Source organism: Lycorma delicatula, chromosome 12 (genome assembly GCF_047948215.1).
Source record: "Lycorma delicatula isolate Av1 chromosome 12, ASM4794821v1, whole genome shotgun sequence".
Taxonomy (NCBI): domain Eukaryota; kingdom Metazoa; phylum Arthropoda; class Insecta; order Hemiptera; family Fulgoridae; genus Lycorma; species Lycorma delicatula.
The window spans coordinates 56,507,999-56,528,179 of record NC_134466.1 but is presented as its reverse complement, the minus strand read 5'-3'; the positions used below and the strand labels follow the sequence as shown (position 1 = coordinate 56,528,179).

Below are 20,181 nucleotides of genomic sequence, written 5' to 3'. Positions count from 1 at the left end.
GAGGTCTAGGGATCAGTCTGTAGATCCATCTACCTTCTTTGACTAATCCCATCTGTCGCGCCAGCTATGAAGAAGGGATACCTCTGTCACAGATTCCCCAGTTATAAACATCAGATCACTCTCTCATCGTCTCAAGAATGTAACTACTCCTTGAGAAACAACAGAAAAAATGTTGTCACCTACTTCTTTAATCGAATTAGAAATAAACCCTATTCTTTAATGAAATTCAGTAAAGAAAGTGATGTGTGACAGTATATCGAAATCTTTTCTATTTATGTACTATATAATACATTCATTAAACAAAATTATCACTTACGGGATTGAACTTTTCTTAATTATTTTTGCTTCTGTCTCTTCAGGTCTGAAACACAAACAAAAATTAATGAGTTACAATTCTAAACAATACACTGAAATTTTATCTGTGCTCTAGTCGCACTATATCTTTGCTGATGAGTTTGAAGCTTAATAACTGGCTTCATACGTACATTAAAGATTTTTATTTATGATATTCCTAATATGTTCGTTGTAATCTGGTCTACTAGTGAACAATAAGTAACCACCCCATGCCCCACTGAGAGAAGAATGATATGTATGACGTGTAAATTAGGGGCAGTCTTGTACAGATTCAGGCCGATCGTTCCTAAGACGTATGGTTAACTGTACCCCAACTACCAAAGTACATCTGTATCTACTGTCTAGTATTCAAATCCGTATACAAGCAACTAAATTTTATTTAGAATTGATCCACAAAACAACCTTTGACTTTGAAAATCAGCTGTTAAACTACTACTGATCTTGCGACGACCACTGGACCAACCTGGTGGACCACATATAAAAATTTAAAATTACAAATAATTTTTATTTATTCATAGTTTCTTACGATATTTTATTTACTAACAAAAAAAAGCTTTAATATTATAATATCTTGCGCGAAATCGGTTCAGTAAAGTTGCGAGATGGGGAAATAGCCTAATAGTCTAGAAAAATTCGTTAATATTCGAGTTATAAAGATGATGAACTGATCTCCCTTCACGTTTATAATGAATGCGGTATTTAGTACTTGCTTATTATTCTTTACTGTAATTTTGAATACCATTTATCATAGAAATTACGCAATTAATATATTATTCATTTTACATTTTTTCACCCGATCCCTCTCCATTCGTTTTTTATTAAGATTATCTTTATCACTCCATTTTACATTACTAAAGTCTGTTTGCTTTTAATTTATAAGTGTTACTTAAGGTTTTTGTTTAGTTTTAGAAGTAACAATTTAAGCTAATAAAATATTTATAAAAATGTCATAGGAAAGGCTTGAACTGGTGGTTTTTAACATCATCCTATTGGAAGGAGATATACAGGTAGACTAAATTTATGATGGTTGTAAGAACAGGAATATCGATAAAACCAAAATTATCAAGAGAGCGACAATAAATGGCCTTTGAGTAGAACTGACATATGGGAGCGACTTCATCAAAATAGTCCATGTTAAACTACGTTCTCAGTGAAATACGTTCTGGCTGATAGGTTATCCCACGGGAGAATAGCATCCGGGAGAATGTGTTCGAGAAATCTTTTATCCTAAGCAACTGAAAAGACCAAGTCATCCTAACTCGGCTGAGAATTGGACACACTAGGCTTACTAATGCCCATTTATTTATTTGTTTTTTGTTTAACCTGAGACTATATGAATTTGATGTACTTGGAATTTTAAATAAAATATTTTCTAGGATACCTGTTTACATAAGGGAATAAAAACATTGTGATATTAAAATATATTATATGTTTATTTTTATATAAGTTAATGAACCGTTCTGATCAAAGAATGTTGTTTTTTATTCTATAAAATCATTAGTCTACATAAAAACTACCTTAGAACAACAATTAAATTTATATGAAGTGAATTTTCAACAACTTAATGTGAGTTAAAACAATCTTAAATGAACTCTACATTGGTGTTAAATGTGCTGAAACAATTTTTAAAACAAGGTCTATTAACTCTTTATTTTGGTATTAATATTATGCTATCACTGTTAATGCATTCAACAAACGTAGTAGTGTTTTTCAATAAATAAAAAAGTTTTACTTTATTAAAATATCATTAAAATTTAAGTTATGTTATCCGTCGCAGTACGGTACTTAATCTTTATAGATAATAGACGTTCCAAAATACTTTACTTCTGTAGTCGTTACGAATTGAATAAAACTTTAGAAATTTACGTTAAATTTGACTTAAGTATTTAAAAAGAAGGGTTCCGCAGTAGTCGTTTCTCAATTATTATTTATCAGACTTTTTTTTAATCAGCTACAAGACTAATCGGAGATTGATTAGTTAACAGATGATTGTTAGAAATATTTGTTTGCTTTTATAATTATTTATTATATTTATTTCTTATTGTCATCGATATAACTAAATAAATAAAAAATCAACCATACTTATTAACATGTAATTTTTTAATCGTTTTTTTTTTGCTTTTTTTAACAAAATTTGTTTTCGACAAATCACAAATGTGTTTTTATTATTATTTTATTATTTATTGAGTTCGATAAAAAAAAAGAAATTGTTCAATATTAATAGCAGTAAAACTGTGGGATCATGGCCAAGACGTACAATGGGTACACTCTCATCTACACAGACGGGTCTGTCTTGGCCGATGGATGTGGTTGTTCTGTTGTTCTTCCTGACACCGAGATATTATATAAACTTAATGCGTATTCTTCTGTGTTCTTTTGCGAGGCATTTACTATTTACTCCGCCTTGAAAGTTATCGAAACCCATAGCGATGACAGCTTCCTAGTAATTACAGATTCTAGCACTGTGTACTTGACAGCTTGGGCTACAAACGTTCCGAATTCAAGATTATTCATGATATTCTTTCAAGAATAAATAAGACTGTGATACTGGAACGGGTCCCTGGCCATTGTGGCACCCTTGGGAACGAACGGACCGATGAGGCTGCCAAGAGAGCTGCAATAAATGGCATCCGAGTCCAATCGACATGTGAGAGAGACTTCATGAGATCAGTCCGTGTAAAATTGCGGGCTCGGTGGAATAGATTCTGGCTTCTGAGTCCTCCCACGGCATTACTCAACATCCGGGAGAATATGCTCGAGAAACTTCTTTCCCCGAGCCACTGAAGAGACCAAGTCATCTTAACTCGGCTAAGGATTGGACACACCAGGCTTACCCACGGTCACCTACTTGGCTCTCCTCAGAAGATCTGTGAGCCTTGCAAGGTCAAATGGTCCGTGTACCACCTGCTCGTTGATTGCCCAATCTTTGGAACCATCCGACAACAAAATTTAGACCTGGGCTCGGATATGAAATTTCTATTAAACCAGAACGAAGGAATAAAACGTCTGCTGCGGTTCCTCTCTTACAGTGGAATGAAGAATACGATTTAGTGAATTTTGTCTGATTTATGTATTTTATTTTGTATTTATTGTTGTCACTTGTCTATGTTTGTTATTTATTGTTTTGTATAATACTGCATGATAGTGTTACTGTAGTCGCTAATGACTATAATTGTTGACGCGACTATAAATAAAAGCAAAATAAAACCTGTTTAAATCTGTTCAATCAAATTAGATTTTAAAATGTTATACTTCGACAAATGATTAATGTTCCCAGAAATAGACCGTTGCCTCACCGTATACTTGAAGCATAAATTCAGCCAAAATATTTTCGTAATAACTAAAAAACAGAATGTATTTAGACACAAGTTTATATATAATGATTGTTTTACTTTGATTTGTATAATGTACATCGTTTAAGAATACTTATGAAGTTAATTTGTTTTCAGCGGACTCCTGATAAACATTTTTTATAAGGTAGAAAAGTAATAGTGTAAATACCTACTTATAATTTTGTTAATATAATACTCACCTTAGGGAAAAATCCATTACGCGTGTCGAATCATTACTGAAAAATTATTAAATGATAACTGATTATGAAGGTGAAATACTTATATCATCAATAACATATGATTTATTTAATTATTAAAAATAATATTCTTTTTACGTTACCCTAAAAAAATAGAAAGTGTTTCACATTTCAAAATAAAAATAAATCGCTTTTTTTATCTATAGAAATATACTGCCAGGGGTGGAAAACATATGTAAAATTTATAAAACATATTACTAATTACAGGGTTTACATTGGAATAAAAAATGGTTTGACTAGATAGTGTTAGCAAATATATATTATTACATACGATTTTCTTGTTAAAATCTTTAATTAATTATATTATTAAGATGATAATTGATGAATGTCTTAAAAATAAATTAAATATTAATATCGAATCTACTTCAATCCGAGTCGTGTTGCATATGCATTAAAAACATACGTTAATCAAATAGTATCGTAGATTAACCGGCAGTGAACACGCACAGGCCACCATAAGTCAAAGAAGATCTTAAATTTTAAGGGCCCATATAATTTCGAAATATAGTTTTATATTTTATAAATGCAAAAAATCTGTAAAAAAATCTTTCGCATGTTCAGGGATCGATAAGGATATTGAGATAGCACACGTAAAGGTTTCTTGTAAATACAACTTATTAGTATTAAAAATATTATGATATACAAAATAATAATTCAAATTAAATCAAAATTAATTTTATATATATTAAGTACCGAAATACACTTCCGATTTCTAAACAAACATTTTTTCTCCTCTCCCCGAATCCGGGGGAGTGTCCTTTTATAACTATTAATGCCTGCCTCTAACGCTCAGAATAGGGCTACAAGGCCCAACTATGTCGTTCCTGTTCCCCCACCCTAGGAGCTAGAATTCGGTCTTTATGTCCTGTTTGCTTCAAACGAGAACACCCAAAGGAGTATTCTCGCCGGGACTTTTCTATAAGAGGACGAGAGAGTCCCCGTGCCTCATTTTATTAACTAATATAAACTAAACTGATTTAACAAATAATATCAATATGAAAATGTACAATTAATACTATTCGTTTTACGGAAATAGTGCTTATTCACTTTTTTTTGTCTTCTGTCATTTGACTGGTTTGATGACTTATCCAAGATTCACCGAACAGCTTCTTGTTTTAAACCACTGTTCAGAATGGAATTCTCATGACGCAATCTTTACTAGTTTTTTGCCAGACATTTACTGTGATTACTTTTAGCGCTCACTACACCGAACTCGAAGTTGACAAGTTATTCTGAAGATAAAGTTTAGATAATATGTTACAGTTTTTCAATTTTTAGTTCTTACAGCAGAGAAGTAATGTCGGTTCACACACCAATAATTGCACAGTAATGGGGAAAGAATATTTCCAACGACTATTAATTTTACATAATACGTACTTTCATTTTTATAAGCACTATTTTGTTTCAATTTGGTCTGTTCATGAGTAACTAGATATTACAACCATAAAAATTGTAAAATCATTTTTTAAATTATTAATTTTTTTTTTAAATCTGAGGTTGATGTACGGATATGAATGGTACAAGTTTAAATTTTACTAATAAGATTTTCCTAATTCTTTAAGAAAGAAAAATGAATAACAATGGTGTTATAAAATATCTTTTTTCAGAAATTTTCTTGTGTTTGAAAACGATAAATAAACTTATTTATCATCTTACCATTTATAATAAGCTTTAAGAAGATTGCCTTTCATTCTGGAACAAAGAAAAATTAAATACAGTTTTATTTCAAAGAAAACTATTTTGTTGATCAATTACAGAAAAAATTACTATATGAGAAAGAAAAAACACAGCTTCTTTCAGAACTAGTAACAAAACTTCACGTATAACAACATAATATCATCCTGCAAACAAGAGGATTATATTTCCATTGTTATTTAACAGAAAATTACCAATACGTTCTAAATTTCTTTTGAGTAATTTATTCAAAATTATACTAAAAGTGATCCTGTTACACTGTAAATATTACATTTAAATGTATTTAAATAAAAAAGTTGATAGGACCAGTTTTGGTCAGTGTAGGAGGTAACCAGATACAACAAGTTGCAGAAGTTAAATACCTAGGAATATGGGTAAACAGGCGTAGGACTTTCTCTACACACGTTCAAGAAACGTGCATCAAAGCGGGCAGGATGGTTAAGAGCCTGAGTGCGCTATTAGCGAATGTGGCTGGACCGCGCTCATCAAGATGAAAACTGTTCGTACATGAGACCAACTCGGAGCTTCTCTATGGTGAATCAGTGTTGCCCAAGGCGTTAGATGTTGACCGGTACAGGCGAAGCACGGAAGGAGTCCAAAGGCGGGTGGCCCTTCGCCTGGCGTCCGCATATACTTCAGTATCAACAGAAGCTTCGATGGTGATAGCAGGAATTCCCCCGCTGCAGCAGTTAGCCAGGATGCGAAAAAGGGTGGTGGAGGGAGAACGAAGGAGTACGGCTTGGAATGACATGTTCGGGGAGTGGCAAACAAGGTGGGATGCCACAACCAAAGGACGATGGACGTACCGTCTGGTGACCCTGGTCCGGGAGGGAATTTGGAGAAATTAATTACTGGCTTACACAGTTCCTGACCGGCCACGGGGGATTCAGAGCTTACCTGTACGCGAGGCGAAGAGCCGAAAACGAAGACTGCACTTACTACGGGGAGATCGACACTCCTGATCATGTAGTTTTTCAGTGCTACAGAGGGGGGATACAAAGACGAGACATAGAAGGCAAAGTGGGCCCAATTGACGCGGACAGTGTTGTGGACAGAATGTTGTCCGGCGAGAAGGAATATCGGGAAATAACTAATTACATCTCAGCTGTGCTACGGAGAAAGGAGAAGGTGGTGAGGAGGTGAGGGACAACCCCTCATCGAGTCGCCCTCTGTCTGGGCTTGCTTGAATTGTCATCGGGGAGGAAGTGGGGGGACTCTGGATCCTCTCATCCGCCAAAGATTTTTGTAAAAGTAAGAAGACTGGGGTAAAACTGAAAAGACCCGTACCGGCAGGGGGCCAGAAATAGTAAACCCTGTAGCGCAAAGAAAAGAACCAAATCAGCAGGGGAGGCCAGTAATGACATCTCCTCTTTGAGTGGGCAATAAAACAAAAAGATCCAACCGGTGGCCGGACCAAGGGTCGTTTGAGTTCAAATGACACTCCCCTGTATTGAGCCATGCTTAATTGTTGATCCAATGCAGGGGTGAAATTATGTTTTCAAATAAAACTTTAATAAACTTTAAAAATGATGTCTATCATAAAGTAATGTATTGAGAGTAAATAATTTGACAAAATTTTAATAAAAAAATCTTACTACTTTTTGGGTAAAAGAAATGATCTGCTGTGCGTTTTTAAGAAACATATGTTTTACCCAAGTTATATCAGTTACTGAACTAATAAGTAAAATAAACTTACCAACAAAATGATATACATGTTCTGCAGCATTTACGAGTATTTTATTTCTTGGTTTACCACAAAATATTTCAGAAATAAATAACTGATATTTTCTCCATAAATAAAAAAAAATTCAGGACAGAGTGATCAAAGTTAACAGAAAGTAGTAAATATTAAGAGAAGTTTTGCCTAAGTTGGTATTATATTTCCATTTGTCAAATTGATTCATTTTATAAAAAAAAAGAATGAAAAAAACTGTTATTGAATAACATATTGAAAATTGGTGAATTCACTTAATAAAGAATTGAACACCAGCGATAAAGAATAGATGAAGAAAAGCTCCATTAGAAATAGGTATATATTCTGTTGCTTTTCAACTTGTACATAGAAAAAAGAATACAGGAATTGAAGGAAAAATGTGATAACGAAGTAACTGTCAAGGAGAAAAGCTAAATTTGTTGAGATTCGCTAACACTTTATTCTTTAAACAGAACCCAAAACCATTGGTTAAAGGTAATAACGAACAGTACATATTCACTGCTATGAGAAAGATTTTATTTAAAAGCAAATAAGACCGAACAAAGATAATGTAATTTAATAAAACTGTTAGTAATAAGCATTTAAAAATTCTTGCAAGTAAACATAATATTATATTTTACTACTAGAATTTGTAAATCAGAAAAATGAAAAAGAAGAATAAAGTAATATAGTGACTGAAATGAGACTAGGATCCTAGACGAAGGAGGCTTCCAAGGAAAAAAACAGTATGAAATCTAATAAAGCTATCACAGTCAGAAAATTTTCTTAAAAATAAGTTTATTGATAACGCTAGACATCGATTTGGCAAAAGAGGCTTTGCCAACTGTCTTTGACAACCTTGAACCTCAGGGTAACAGCAGGGAGAACTTTGACCTAGAGTACATTGTGAACTGTAGTGTTCGCTTTCAAACACCACAGAGGTCTCCTAGGATAGCACAATGCACAAGATGCAGCAATATGGACATACAAAGAACAATTGCATGCGGCCATACATATGCATAGAACCGTGGACTGTGCCAAGAAGGATAATACTACTCCGACAATATGTGTGCTCTGCCATTCGGATCATCCTCCAAATTTTAAGGGATGTAGACTGTACAAAGTGATCTTGGAACAGAAGGAAAGGCAAAGACTTATTTATGTGAGGAAAAATACTCCTCCTTCAGGATCGCAAGCGGGATCACTTGACATCAGTAAAAGAAGCAGCTTTCCTTCATCGAATCGAAGGTCGCAAGGGAACTCGAAAGGTCGTTCTTTAGATCTTCCCCGATCTTATGCCGTGGTTACAGACAGCAACAACATTGATGATTCTGGTCGCAAAGATAAAATAGATAACTTATTAGCTAACTCTGAATTCTTAGTACGATAAATTTATAATCTGATAAGCCCGATAAGCCTACTAACAAAAGTTATTAACAAGATTTTTTATTGGTGAGATTTTTAAGAATTATGATCTGGAACGTCAATGGGCTGGTGAGTTGAAGGGAGGAATTGGAGACAATGATAGTTATGGAGTTTTTAGACATCAAACAAATTTCCGAAATGCATTTTACTGACCGTAACTACTTCTGTGTTAGAGGTTACAAGATCTACTCTACTTATCATCCAGATGGTAGAGGACATAGTCCTATATTCAAGCGACATCGATTGAAATATTGGAGTGGCTTGGACCAGTCATATTATTTGCAGTATATTGTCCTTCTTGCCATGCGATTACAGATGCCTTTTATCAAAATTTTTCGTCACTTTCGGTCCCCGTTTTATTGTGGGGGAGGGTGACCGGAACGTAAAGCATGTGCTCATGGGATCTCGGCTCATAACGACTCGAGGGAGGACCTTGAAGGATACTATTAACAACCTGCAGATGAATGTAATTTTTGGACTACAGCCTATATACTGTACTACGTCCTACAGATGTAATGAAGGTACCAGACTTATTAATGTTTTTTATGTCATTTTGGGAGTTTCTCTCTTTTACACCAATGTTGAGAATAATTATGATTGCTCATCCGATCATTCACCAGTTCTGCTGATCGTTAGCATGATTGTTATAAAGAAGAAGGAACGCCCATTACTGCATAATAATGACACTGATAGGGAATCGTATCGAAACTGGGTGGAGGACAGGCTGCTTGCAGCAATTATTTTGAAATGCCCAAATGACATCAATGGTGCAACCCAGTGACTGACCTTGATTATGCATGAACCAGCTTGGTGTTCGAATCCCGAGAGGGAGCATGGGGGTTGGGAAGGCACAGACTAGTGTCCAAGGTAGGTAATGAATTTTACTGCCACTAAAAGAAGATTTCAGAGAAGGTGGTAATTATACAGTCAGCCTGAGAATAGAACAGCTGTGAATAATGAATAAGTATGCTCGTAAGATAAAAAAGCTGATAAAGACTATCAAGAGCAAGACCTTCATATACTACATGGAAAGTTTTTCCCCTTTGAGTAGGGATGACTGTTGTGGAAGGTTACGAGGAAACTTCTTCAACCTCTGCTCTCATTTCCACCTTTAAGGACACAGACTGTGGATCTGCTTGTAGTGATGATTAGAAGGCTAAACTGTTTGCTGAAGACCTAACCAAGATCTTTCAGCCAAATGAGATGAAGGGAACAGATGATGACGAGATTTATGAATACTTAAGTAGCTTGATTCCTCTATGTCTACATATACGGCCATTCACATGTGGAGAAGTGTCACAATCTAACGGGAAAGTAGGCGGCTTAAACAAGGCTCCTGGGTTTGACAATTCATAGGATCCTGTTTATGTTACCATTTCGGGCTATTGAATACATAACACCCCTCTTCAATAGAATCCTTCATACGACACATTTCCAATCAAACTGGAAGTTGTCACAAACAATGATGGTCCCAAAACCGGGCAAACCTGTAGAAGATTTATCTTCTTATAGATCTAATCAGCCTTTTACCTAATCTCTCTAAGATCTTTGATAGGCTGTTCCTCAGATGGATTAGACTTACTTTAGTAAAAGGAGTTGTTATTCCCGACCACCGATTGGCTTCTGGAGTAAGCACTCTAGCAATGAACAAATTCATAGAATTGTTGATGTCATCACCAGTTGTTTGCAAAGGAAGGAATACTACTTGGTGATATTTTTGAATATACAACAGGCTTTAGATAAGATATGGTTGCCAGGTCTGCTTTAAAATCTTAAAATGAGCCAGCAACAACCATATTATTTGATATTACTCAATTACATTGATGGACGGTTCTCACAGGTCAAATATGGCCAAGAGTTATCTCGCTTTTTTTATATGAAATTGCGGGTTTAGCAAGGCTTCGTCATAGACCCAGTTTTGTATTGAATCTACTATGCTTATCTTTCTACCACGGAAAATATCACTTGCGTTCTTTTCTGATGAAATGGCGATTATGGCAGTTGAAGTTAACCCAACATTAGTGTCAAAGAAACTGTGATTGGAGTTAGACTTTCTCAATGAATGGCTAGTCAAATGGAAGATATATACTGCAAAGTTGACTCATATATTTGTGATGAGGAGGGGAATTTGTCTACAAGTCAGCCTAGATGGAGATCACATCCTTCATTAGAGCAAAGATACCTTCATAAGGTGTCTTCATTTTGATACCATTATAATTTTATTATGAAACAGTAACTTCATTACGATACATAGGACTTCATTTAGACCACTACCTAAGATAGAAAAATCATATGAGAGAAAAGAGGAAACAATATAATATCAAGCTTATACGGTTGAACTGGTTATAAGGAAGAAGTTCCATGCTATCGTTAAATAACAAACTGTTGTTGTGCAAGTTGTTTTTATAGTCAATATAGGCCTATGATAAAACATTAGGGAACAGCAAGCAGTGGTAACATCAACATCATCCAAAGGTTCCAGAACAAAATGCTGAGGAACATTTCAGAGGCACCATGATTTATGAAGAACAAGGAGATCCACGATTAACTCTATTCATGAAGGAATCTACTGGCTAAGTTCAAAGTATGTACTTAAGCTTAATATGCATGAAAACTAATTGGCGGTTAACCATTTGGATGATAGTGAATATGTGATATGACTAAAGAAACTGCATGTACTGGATCTAGAGGCTGTTGTGTGTTGAATATCATCATTTTGTTTCTGAAATATTTCTGGTACTATTTATGAATTATTTTAATTTAGTAATATGAATTCTTTTGGTTTGATGTTTATGTACAGTTTAAGTATCGTGGTTTTTAACTTTGTTTCTTATATTTGAGAAGTGTTAATTTGTTATATGTCTTCTTTTCTTCTCGTTGAATGACTTGTGACAATCTTTTTTTATACTCAATTGCTTATTCTCACGTGTTAACCATTTAATTTTACTTTTTTCAATACCTATGTTAAGTTATGTTACAATTTAACATTTTTTTGTTCATATCAGTTAATTTTAAAATAGTTGGTTCTTTGTTTGATTTAGTTATATTTTTATTTGTTATAATTTTTTTTGTATTATACTGTTTTTAAGCCTTTTATATTATGTTGAAAGGTATCACTGGATGCCTCCCTTTCATGTCATTATTTTTATACTATAATTTACTTATAGTTTCATTGTTCAGGAAACTGATTGTAAATAAAGCAATACAAATAAAAAAATAAGTTTGCAGTGTGTAGTGAAACACAGATGATACGTAAAAATTAAACAAAAGTAGAAATTTTTGAAATGCGGTGTTAAAGAAAAATGGTTACAATTAGGTTACATATAAAATGATGACATGGTTATAGCATATAAATAAATACTTACATTACATATTCAACATCACTATATGAGCTCAGATACCTAAAACAGAAATATTCCAAGATAAAAATTATAATAATATTTGTTTGTATCTCTTTACTTCCTGATGGTTCCACAGCATCTGTAACATCTTCTGGAATATAATCTTTGAAATTGAAGGGTGTGAAATAAAGAAATCTATTAACATTATATTATATCCAACATGAATAATAAATTAACTTACACATTTGATCTGTCTACTGTTTAAAAAACCTGCAATGAATTTCCAGGCTATGCCAGTCAAGTTATGTAATTCATTTTTGAATTATAGCATTTGTAAAACAATGACCAAAATTTTTAATATTAGTATATTAGCATCACAATTTGGAAAAAATATTTTTGAAATTTGAGGGGTCATGGATCAGAGGGCTTTTATTAATGTTTTAAATACTCCCTAAAATATAAGTTATTAAAAATGTGGGAGTTCACCATCAGGGGAGGGGTATTAAGTTATTTTAATGATTATTATTATTTAACAAAATAAATTACAAAGATTTTTTTATTTATTTTGAGGGCTCCTATACTCAAGGGGAAACATTTGAGTAAAATTAATTTTTAAGAAAATAAATCTCTAAGTGGCGATAAAAATGTTAAAAACTTTAAAATTGTTTAAAAAGTACAAAGATACAACCATAATTCTAAATAAACAGCTGTAATTTTCTAAAAAAAGGTGGTTAAAATTTTTAGCTAATTTTTTTTTTTTTTTTAAGAAAATGTGAAGACTAAGGGCTATCAAAAAATCAAGATTTTTACATTTTGATTGTAATTGGTAACTTTAAAGATGGATTTTAATTCAAAATAAATTTTAAAATAATGTTTTTTAATTAAACAAAATATTTTTTTGTTATCACAGACCAATAGAACGGGATGGGCAAAATCTATTATAGTAGTTTGAAGACCTATTGATGTAGTAAATCTTGATCCAATAAAGATTGTTTTCATTCTCTAAGCAAATATAGCTAAAGAAGGAAAATGAAGTCATCTTTTGGGTGTGAATATTAAACAAACTTGTTTTTATTATTTGTGATGTTGATAAAAAAAATACTGAACTTTAATTAGTCACAAACTTATAATTCTAATGACAATTTTCTTAAGTATTATTCTTATGCTTATCATAGAATTCATTATAACTGAAGCGCTATATTGAAAAAAAAATGATTTTCTAATTTGATTGAGAAGGCTTGGGAGCTAGAGGCCCTTGCTGCAAGAGAGTTAGTTGTAACTCTCAGATAGCTTTTCTTTTCTATTTCCTTTATGGTAGATTGTAATTTGAAAAAGATCGATTCAAATATCAATATTTCTTATTTTTAGTCATTTATGGACCAAAAAAAGAGGCCTTTTAGGGATCAAGGAAAACTATAACTTTTGATCACCATCATGTTTTTTTAATTCTTTCTGAAGTAGAATACACTTTAAATAATAACAGTCTACGAATCAGCCTTTGATACATTATTACTACTTTATTTTTCATCATTTACAAAAAACATTCAGGAGATAGTCATATAAATTGAATTATTAGTACTTCAATTGACCATTGAATAAGATATTAGAAGTCAAACAACAAAAGGAAATCTACTATACTTTGTTATATAATTTAATTAGTTGATCTGACTTAAGCTTTAGAGATATAAACAACATAGATTGCAAAGATGTATTCAGGCTCAGTTTCAATAAGTATAAGTACGCAAATCAGGCAAATGCTCAGACATTCATACAAAACTTGCATGAAGAAAAATAGAATACGTTAGGCCAAGTAGTTTTACAGAGAAAGTAAAATTAATTTATAAAAATTAACACCATAGAGATTGGAAATAAAACATTACTTAAAATAGATTATTAAGGCTGTATTATAGCTACATACCTTGAATTACATGCTATTTTTGATGAAAGGGGAATATTTCTGAAAAAAAAGACATGAAAAATATTAAAATGAAACATAATAAATAAAATGTGACCATTTATTTTCTTTTTTATTGACAAAATTAATCTATAACTGTATTGGAAAATGAAGTTAGAGAGTATGAAGCAGAATTTAGTTATAAAAGAAACATATGAATAGTGAACAAACCAGTCACTTGTTTGTGACTGTAATAAAAAAATATATGCAGTGATAAAATAGAGGAATTATGCAAATCATTGCTAATAAACTAAATTCTAGTTACCTTTTGTGATATAGACACTATTATTCTAGGAAAGAAAACATATTCTGTTAGAAATTGAATTTAATAACTATTGAATATCAATCTGCAATAGTTAAAATAAATAAGTAAATGATAAGTTATTTATTATATCATAAATAATTCTGTCAGTTTTAATCTATTACCTTTTTAAATTTTTAAAAAACACCCTTTAAAATCTTTAAAGTTTCTTACACAAAACCTGTTTCATATTTTGTCTACTTTAATTCTTGTTTCAATAAAATCTTTTATATTAAATGACCCATTAGTAAATAAAAAAAAAAAACCTCCTCTATGAATCATGAGACCTTGCCGTTGGTGAGGGGGCTTGAGTGCTCAGGGATACAGAGTAGCTGGACCGAAGGTGCAACCATATCGGAGAGGTATCTGTTGAGAGCCAGACTAAGGAATGATTCCTGAAAGAGGGCAGCAGCTCTTTCAGTAGTTGTTAGGGGCGTCAGTCACAATGACTTAAACGGCCATATCAACATCTCTCAGTCCTCTGAGTACTGCGCAGCTGAAAGCAATGGAAAACTACAGCTGTTTTTTTTCCAAGAAAATGTGACTCTCTGCATTTTCACATAACAATAATGGAGACACCTTCCTTGGTAAAATATTCCGGAGGTAAAATAGTCCCCCGTTCGGATCTCCGGGTGGGAACTACTAAGGAAGGGGTCACCAGAAAAGTAAAAAATAACATTCTACGAGTCGGAGCGTGGAATGTTAGAAGCTTAAAAAAGGTTGGTAGGGTAGAAAATTTAAAAAGGGAAATGGATAGGGTAAATGTGGATATAGTAGGAATTAGTGAGGTTCGGTGGGAAGAGGAAGGCGACTTTTGTTCAGGTGATTTTAGAGTAATTAACTCAGCGTCAAATAATGGGCAGGCAGGAGTAGGTTTTGTGATGAACAAGAAAATAGGGAGGAGAGTGGAGTATTTCAAGATGCATAGCGATAGAATCATTGTAATAAGGATAAAATCAAAACCTAAACCGACAACGATTGTTAACGTCTATATGCCTACAAGCTCCCATGATGAAGATGAGGTAGAGTGTGTATACGAAGAGATTGATGAAGCAATTAAACACGTAAAAGGAGATGAACATTTAATAATAGTTGGAGATTGGAATGCAAGCATTGGAAAAGGCAAGGAAGGAAATATAGTGGGTGAATACAGGCTGGGTAAAAGGAATGAAAGAGGGGACCGGCTTGTAGAGTTTTGCATGAAGTATAATTTAGTAATTGCCAACACCCAATTTAAAAATCATAATAGAAGAATATACACTTGGAAAAAGTCAGGCGATACTGCAAGGTATCAGATAGATTATATCATGGTTAAGCAAAGATTTAGAAATCAACTCGTTGACTGCAAAACTTACCTTGGAGCAGACATTGATAGCGACCATAATTTGGTGATAATGAAATGTAGATTGGGGTTTAAAAACCTGAAGAAAAGGTGTCAGATGAATCGGTGGAATTTAGAGAAGCTTGAGGAAGAGGAGGTAAAGAAGATTTTTGAGGAGGACATCGCAAGAGGTCTGAGTAAAAATGATAAGGTAGAAAATGTAGAAGAAGAATGGGAGAATGTTAAAAAGGAAATTCTTAAATCAGCAGAAGCAAACTTAGGCGGAATAAAGAGAACCGGTAGAAAACCTTGGGTTTCAGACTATATATTGCAGCTGATGGATGAACGTAGAAAATATAAGAATGATAGTGATGAAGAAAGTAAAAGGAACTATCGGCAATTAAGAAATGCTATAAACAGGAAGTGTAAACTGGCGAAAGAAAAGTGGATTAAAGAAAAGTGTTCAGAAGTGGAAAGAGAAATGAACATTGATAAAATAGATGGAAAGTTAAGGAAAATTTTGGGGTACTTAAATTAAAATCTAATAATGTGTTAAACAAAGATGGTACACCAATATATAATACGAAAGGTAAAGTCGATAGATGGGTGGAATATATTGAAGAGTTATATGGAGGAAATGAATTAGAAAATGGTGTTATAGAGGAAGAAGAGGAAGTTGAGGAGGATAAAATGGGAGAAACAATACTGAGATCTGAATTTAAGAGAGCATTAAAAGATTTAAATGGCAAAAAGGCTCCTGGAATAGACGGAATACCTGTAGAATTACTGCGCAGTGCAGGTGAGGAAGCGATTGATAGATTATACAAACTGGTGTGTAATATTTATGAAAAAGGTGAATTTCCATCAGACTTCAAAAAAAGTGTTATAGTAATGATACCAAAGAAAGCAGGGCCAGATAAATGTGAAGAATACAGAACAATTAGTTTAACTAGTCGTGCATCAAAAATCTTAACTAGAACTCTATACAGAAGAATTGAGAGGAGAGTGGAGGAAGTGTTAGGAGAAGACCAAGTTGGTTTCAGGAAAAGTATAGGGACAAGGGAAGCAATTTTAGGCCTCAGATTAATAGTAGAAGGAAGATTAAAGAAAAAGAAACCAACATACTTGGCTTTAATAGACCTAGAAAAAGCATTTGATAACGTAGACTGGAATAAAATGTTCAGCATTTTAAAAAAATTAGGGTTCAAATACAGAGATAGAAGAACAATTGCTAACATGTACAGGAACCAAACAGCAACAGTATCAATTGAAGAACATAAGAAAGAAGCAGTAATAAGATAGGGCGTCCGACAAGGATGTTCCCTATCTCCGTTACTTTTTAATCTTTACATGGAACTAGCAGTTAATAATGTTAAAGAACAGTTTAGATTCAGAGTAACAGTACAAGGTGAAAAGATAAAGATGCTACGATTTGCTAATGACATAGTAATTCTAGCCAAAAGTAAAAAGGATTTAGAAGAAGCAATGAACGGCATGGTTGAAGTCCTACGCAAGAACTATCGCATGAAAATAAACAAGAACAAAACAAAAGTAATGAAATGTAGTAGAAATAACAAAGATGGACCACTGAATGTGAAAATAGGAGGAGAAAAGATTATGGAGGTAGAAGCATTTTGTTATTTGTGAAGTAGAATTACTAAAGATGAACGAAGCAGGAGCGATATAAAATGCCGAATAGCACAACCTAAACGAGCCTTCAGTAAGAAATATAATTTGTTTACATCAATAATTAATTTAAATGTCAGGAAAAGATTTTTGAAAGTGTATGTTTGGAGTGTCGCTTTATATGGAAGTGAAACTTGGACAATCGGAGTATCTGAGAAGAAAAGATTAGAAGCTTTTGAAATGTGGTGCTATAGGAGAATGTTAAAAATCAGATGGGTGGATAAAGTGACAAATGAAGAGGTATTGCGGCAAATAGATGAAGAAAGAAGAATTTGGAAAAATATAGTTAAAAGAAGAGACAGACTTATAGGCCACATACTAAGGCATCCTGGAATAGTCGCTTTAATATTGGAAGGACAGGTAGAAGGGAAAAATTGTGTAGGCAGGCCATGTTTGGAATATGTAAAACAAATTGTTAGGGATGTAGGATTCTACATCCTACATCCACTACGGATATACTGAAATGAAACGACTAGCACTAGATAGGGAATCTTGGAGAGCTGCATCAAACCAATCAAATGACTGAAGACAAAAAAAAAAAACTGTTTAAGATAGATGATTAAGGAAAAAGCCTGTACTAAAATTCTAAAAAAATTGATTTTATAAACGTAGTTTAGAATTCTGTAATTACTTAATTTTCATTACATCATCCATGCAGCTTAAAAACAACTTCATCTAAGTCCTATGTTATAAAACTGTTTAGTCAAAAAGAGGACAGCTCTGTATCTACTTAAAAAAAAAAAACAAAAATTGCAAGAAATTTTATTTCAAATCTTTACCTTAAGGTTAATCTGCAGTTGCTAAATAAACAATTTTTACTAAAAGGGAGAATTTTTACTCTTAATCTCGTTATTTTTAGTGCATCATGAGCGAGTGTGAGTTAAAATCTATATATTTATGAATAGAAAGCAGTTTTCTACAAATTTTGACTGAAGTTGTAAGTAACAAGCTATGAAAAACTAAATTGTGTGAATTGTTGTGTGTGGTTAAAAATTAGTCCAATTTACAAATTTCTTTAAAAAAAAAAATTACATTTAATTTATCCCACACAAAGAGAAAAAAGGCACAGATCAATATATAATGTACTGCAATTCAAAAAAATGTTTTTGCTTCAGTTTTGACTGTTGTATGCAACACAAATAAATCAATAAAATAAACTGCATCTTAGATACTGAGATGTGTTCACGGTTTGACCAGGATATTGAGAAACTAACAAAAACAAATATTTATATAATTATAATTTATTAGTTTAATAACATAAAAAATAAGACATTGATAATAACAATCAATAAAATGATGTTAATTATTTTTAGATTTGAAAATTATTGATAAATAAATGGAATAGAATTAGTGGAGCCACATTATTTTTGTCTACACCAACTAGAAAATTTTGCCCCCATTATTTCCCATGAATTATGAAATGGTATTAATCCTCATCCTCAGATATACTATAATGAAATCAACTGCATTGTAAATAAATTTAAAATGAAGGTAAATTACTTAAACAATGGAAAATATGCATTGGAGCTTTGGAGACCATTCCTTTTATAACAAATAACTCCAAGCCATAGTTATCATAAAATAATATTTCACAATACACATAACAGTTAAAACGGATCTAATGGTTTTAAATGAAATATTTTAAATTACTCTGTCAGTGAGGTTTAAAGTAACATTTCTTAAAATTAAAAAAACTTGTATTCGGTGCTGCCTTATTTAATATGAGAAATAATAAATTTAAGAATTATTTTCATTAACATTTTCTATAAATTTTAATCATCTTATTTAGAATCTTAATCTTAATATTATTTAGAACTAATTAATAATATTAATAAGTATTTATTAATGGTCAAAAATGAACCATTATCAAATATTAAAAATCACCTGATTTTTTTTTGTGTACATGTATTTTACTTTTATGTCATTAATTCTATTGTCATTCAAACAAATTAAAATTAAGATTAGGTGGAATTATAACCTAATCTTAACGAAAATGACTATTCTCACTAATACACAATAGAAGGCTAATTTAATACACATTATTTATGCAAAAGCGGTTTATAAAATTAATTCAGTGGCACTTTCTGTAGATCTGATATGTGAGTACAATGCTGCACAGATTGAACATGTTGTTAATTATTTACTCTACTGTATGAGATTAAATTAGTAAACATTTCATAACATCACTCTGCATCAAGATAGAACTAAGAATAAATAAGTTTAGAGCACATTAATGTAACACTTCTAATTAAATCTACTACTTTCTTGTGAAGTTTACAATAATAATAATGATAAAAAATAACAATAAATAAATGCTTGAGTCACTTGTAACTAATATATTAAAGTACTCATCTCACCAGTCTGTTTTGAATGAGTACATAATCTGGCATCCATTAAACATTAGAATGGATATGATAGATCTGTATAAATGTGTGCATATGTATTGATGAAATACACACACACAAAATTATTCTATGTGAGACATTTTAATAAATTTTTAATTATACTTACGCATTTTTGAACATACTCGAGAAATCATTAGAAATCCTGAAATTAAAATAGGTTTCACATGCATTCAATGTATTTAGTTAATAGAAATGAATTATTTATCATTTTTTGGTACATTTTTAATAATAAATATATCAATAATTATTAAAACAACAATTTTAATATATAAGTAGAAAATTTTTTTGTACATAAAAAAAATAAAATCCATTAAATTTGAAAAGAATTCTTACAATCTTTTTAATCATGGCTAGGTCTAATTAAAAATGCAGTATCAAATACATTAATTTTAGTTTTTCTAAATAACACATACAAAT

The 20,181-nt window shown here is 32.2% G+C and overlaps 1 protein-coding gene across 3 annotated transcripts in view; it reads right to left on the bottom strand.

The window, feature by feature from the left end:
- Positions 1–20,181, bottom strand: part of LOC142333047 (uncharacterized) — a 65,879-nt gene that overhangs the window by 12,352 nt on the left and 33,346 nt on the right. For 2 of the 3 annotated variants that reach the window (XM_075379850.1, XM_075379848.1), the window contains exons 10-15: positions 19,871–19,906; positions 14,016–14,054; positions 12,122–12,157; positions 5,600–5,635; positions 3,887–3,922; positions 317–361 (exon numbers count right to left, since the gene is read on the bottom strand). In XM_075379850.1, coding sequence (XP_075235965.1) covers positions 317–361; positions 3,887–3,922; positions 5,600–5,635; positions 12,122–12,157; positions 14,016–14,054; positions 19,871–19,906 — 228 coding nt within the window. The remainder of the gene's footprint in view (positions 1–316; positions 362–3,886; positions 3,923–5,599; positions 5,636–12,121; positions 12,158–14,015; positions 14,055–19,870; positions 19,907–20,181) is intronic. The other variant, XM_075379849.1, reaches the window with a different exon arrangement.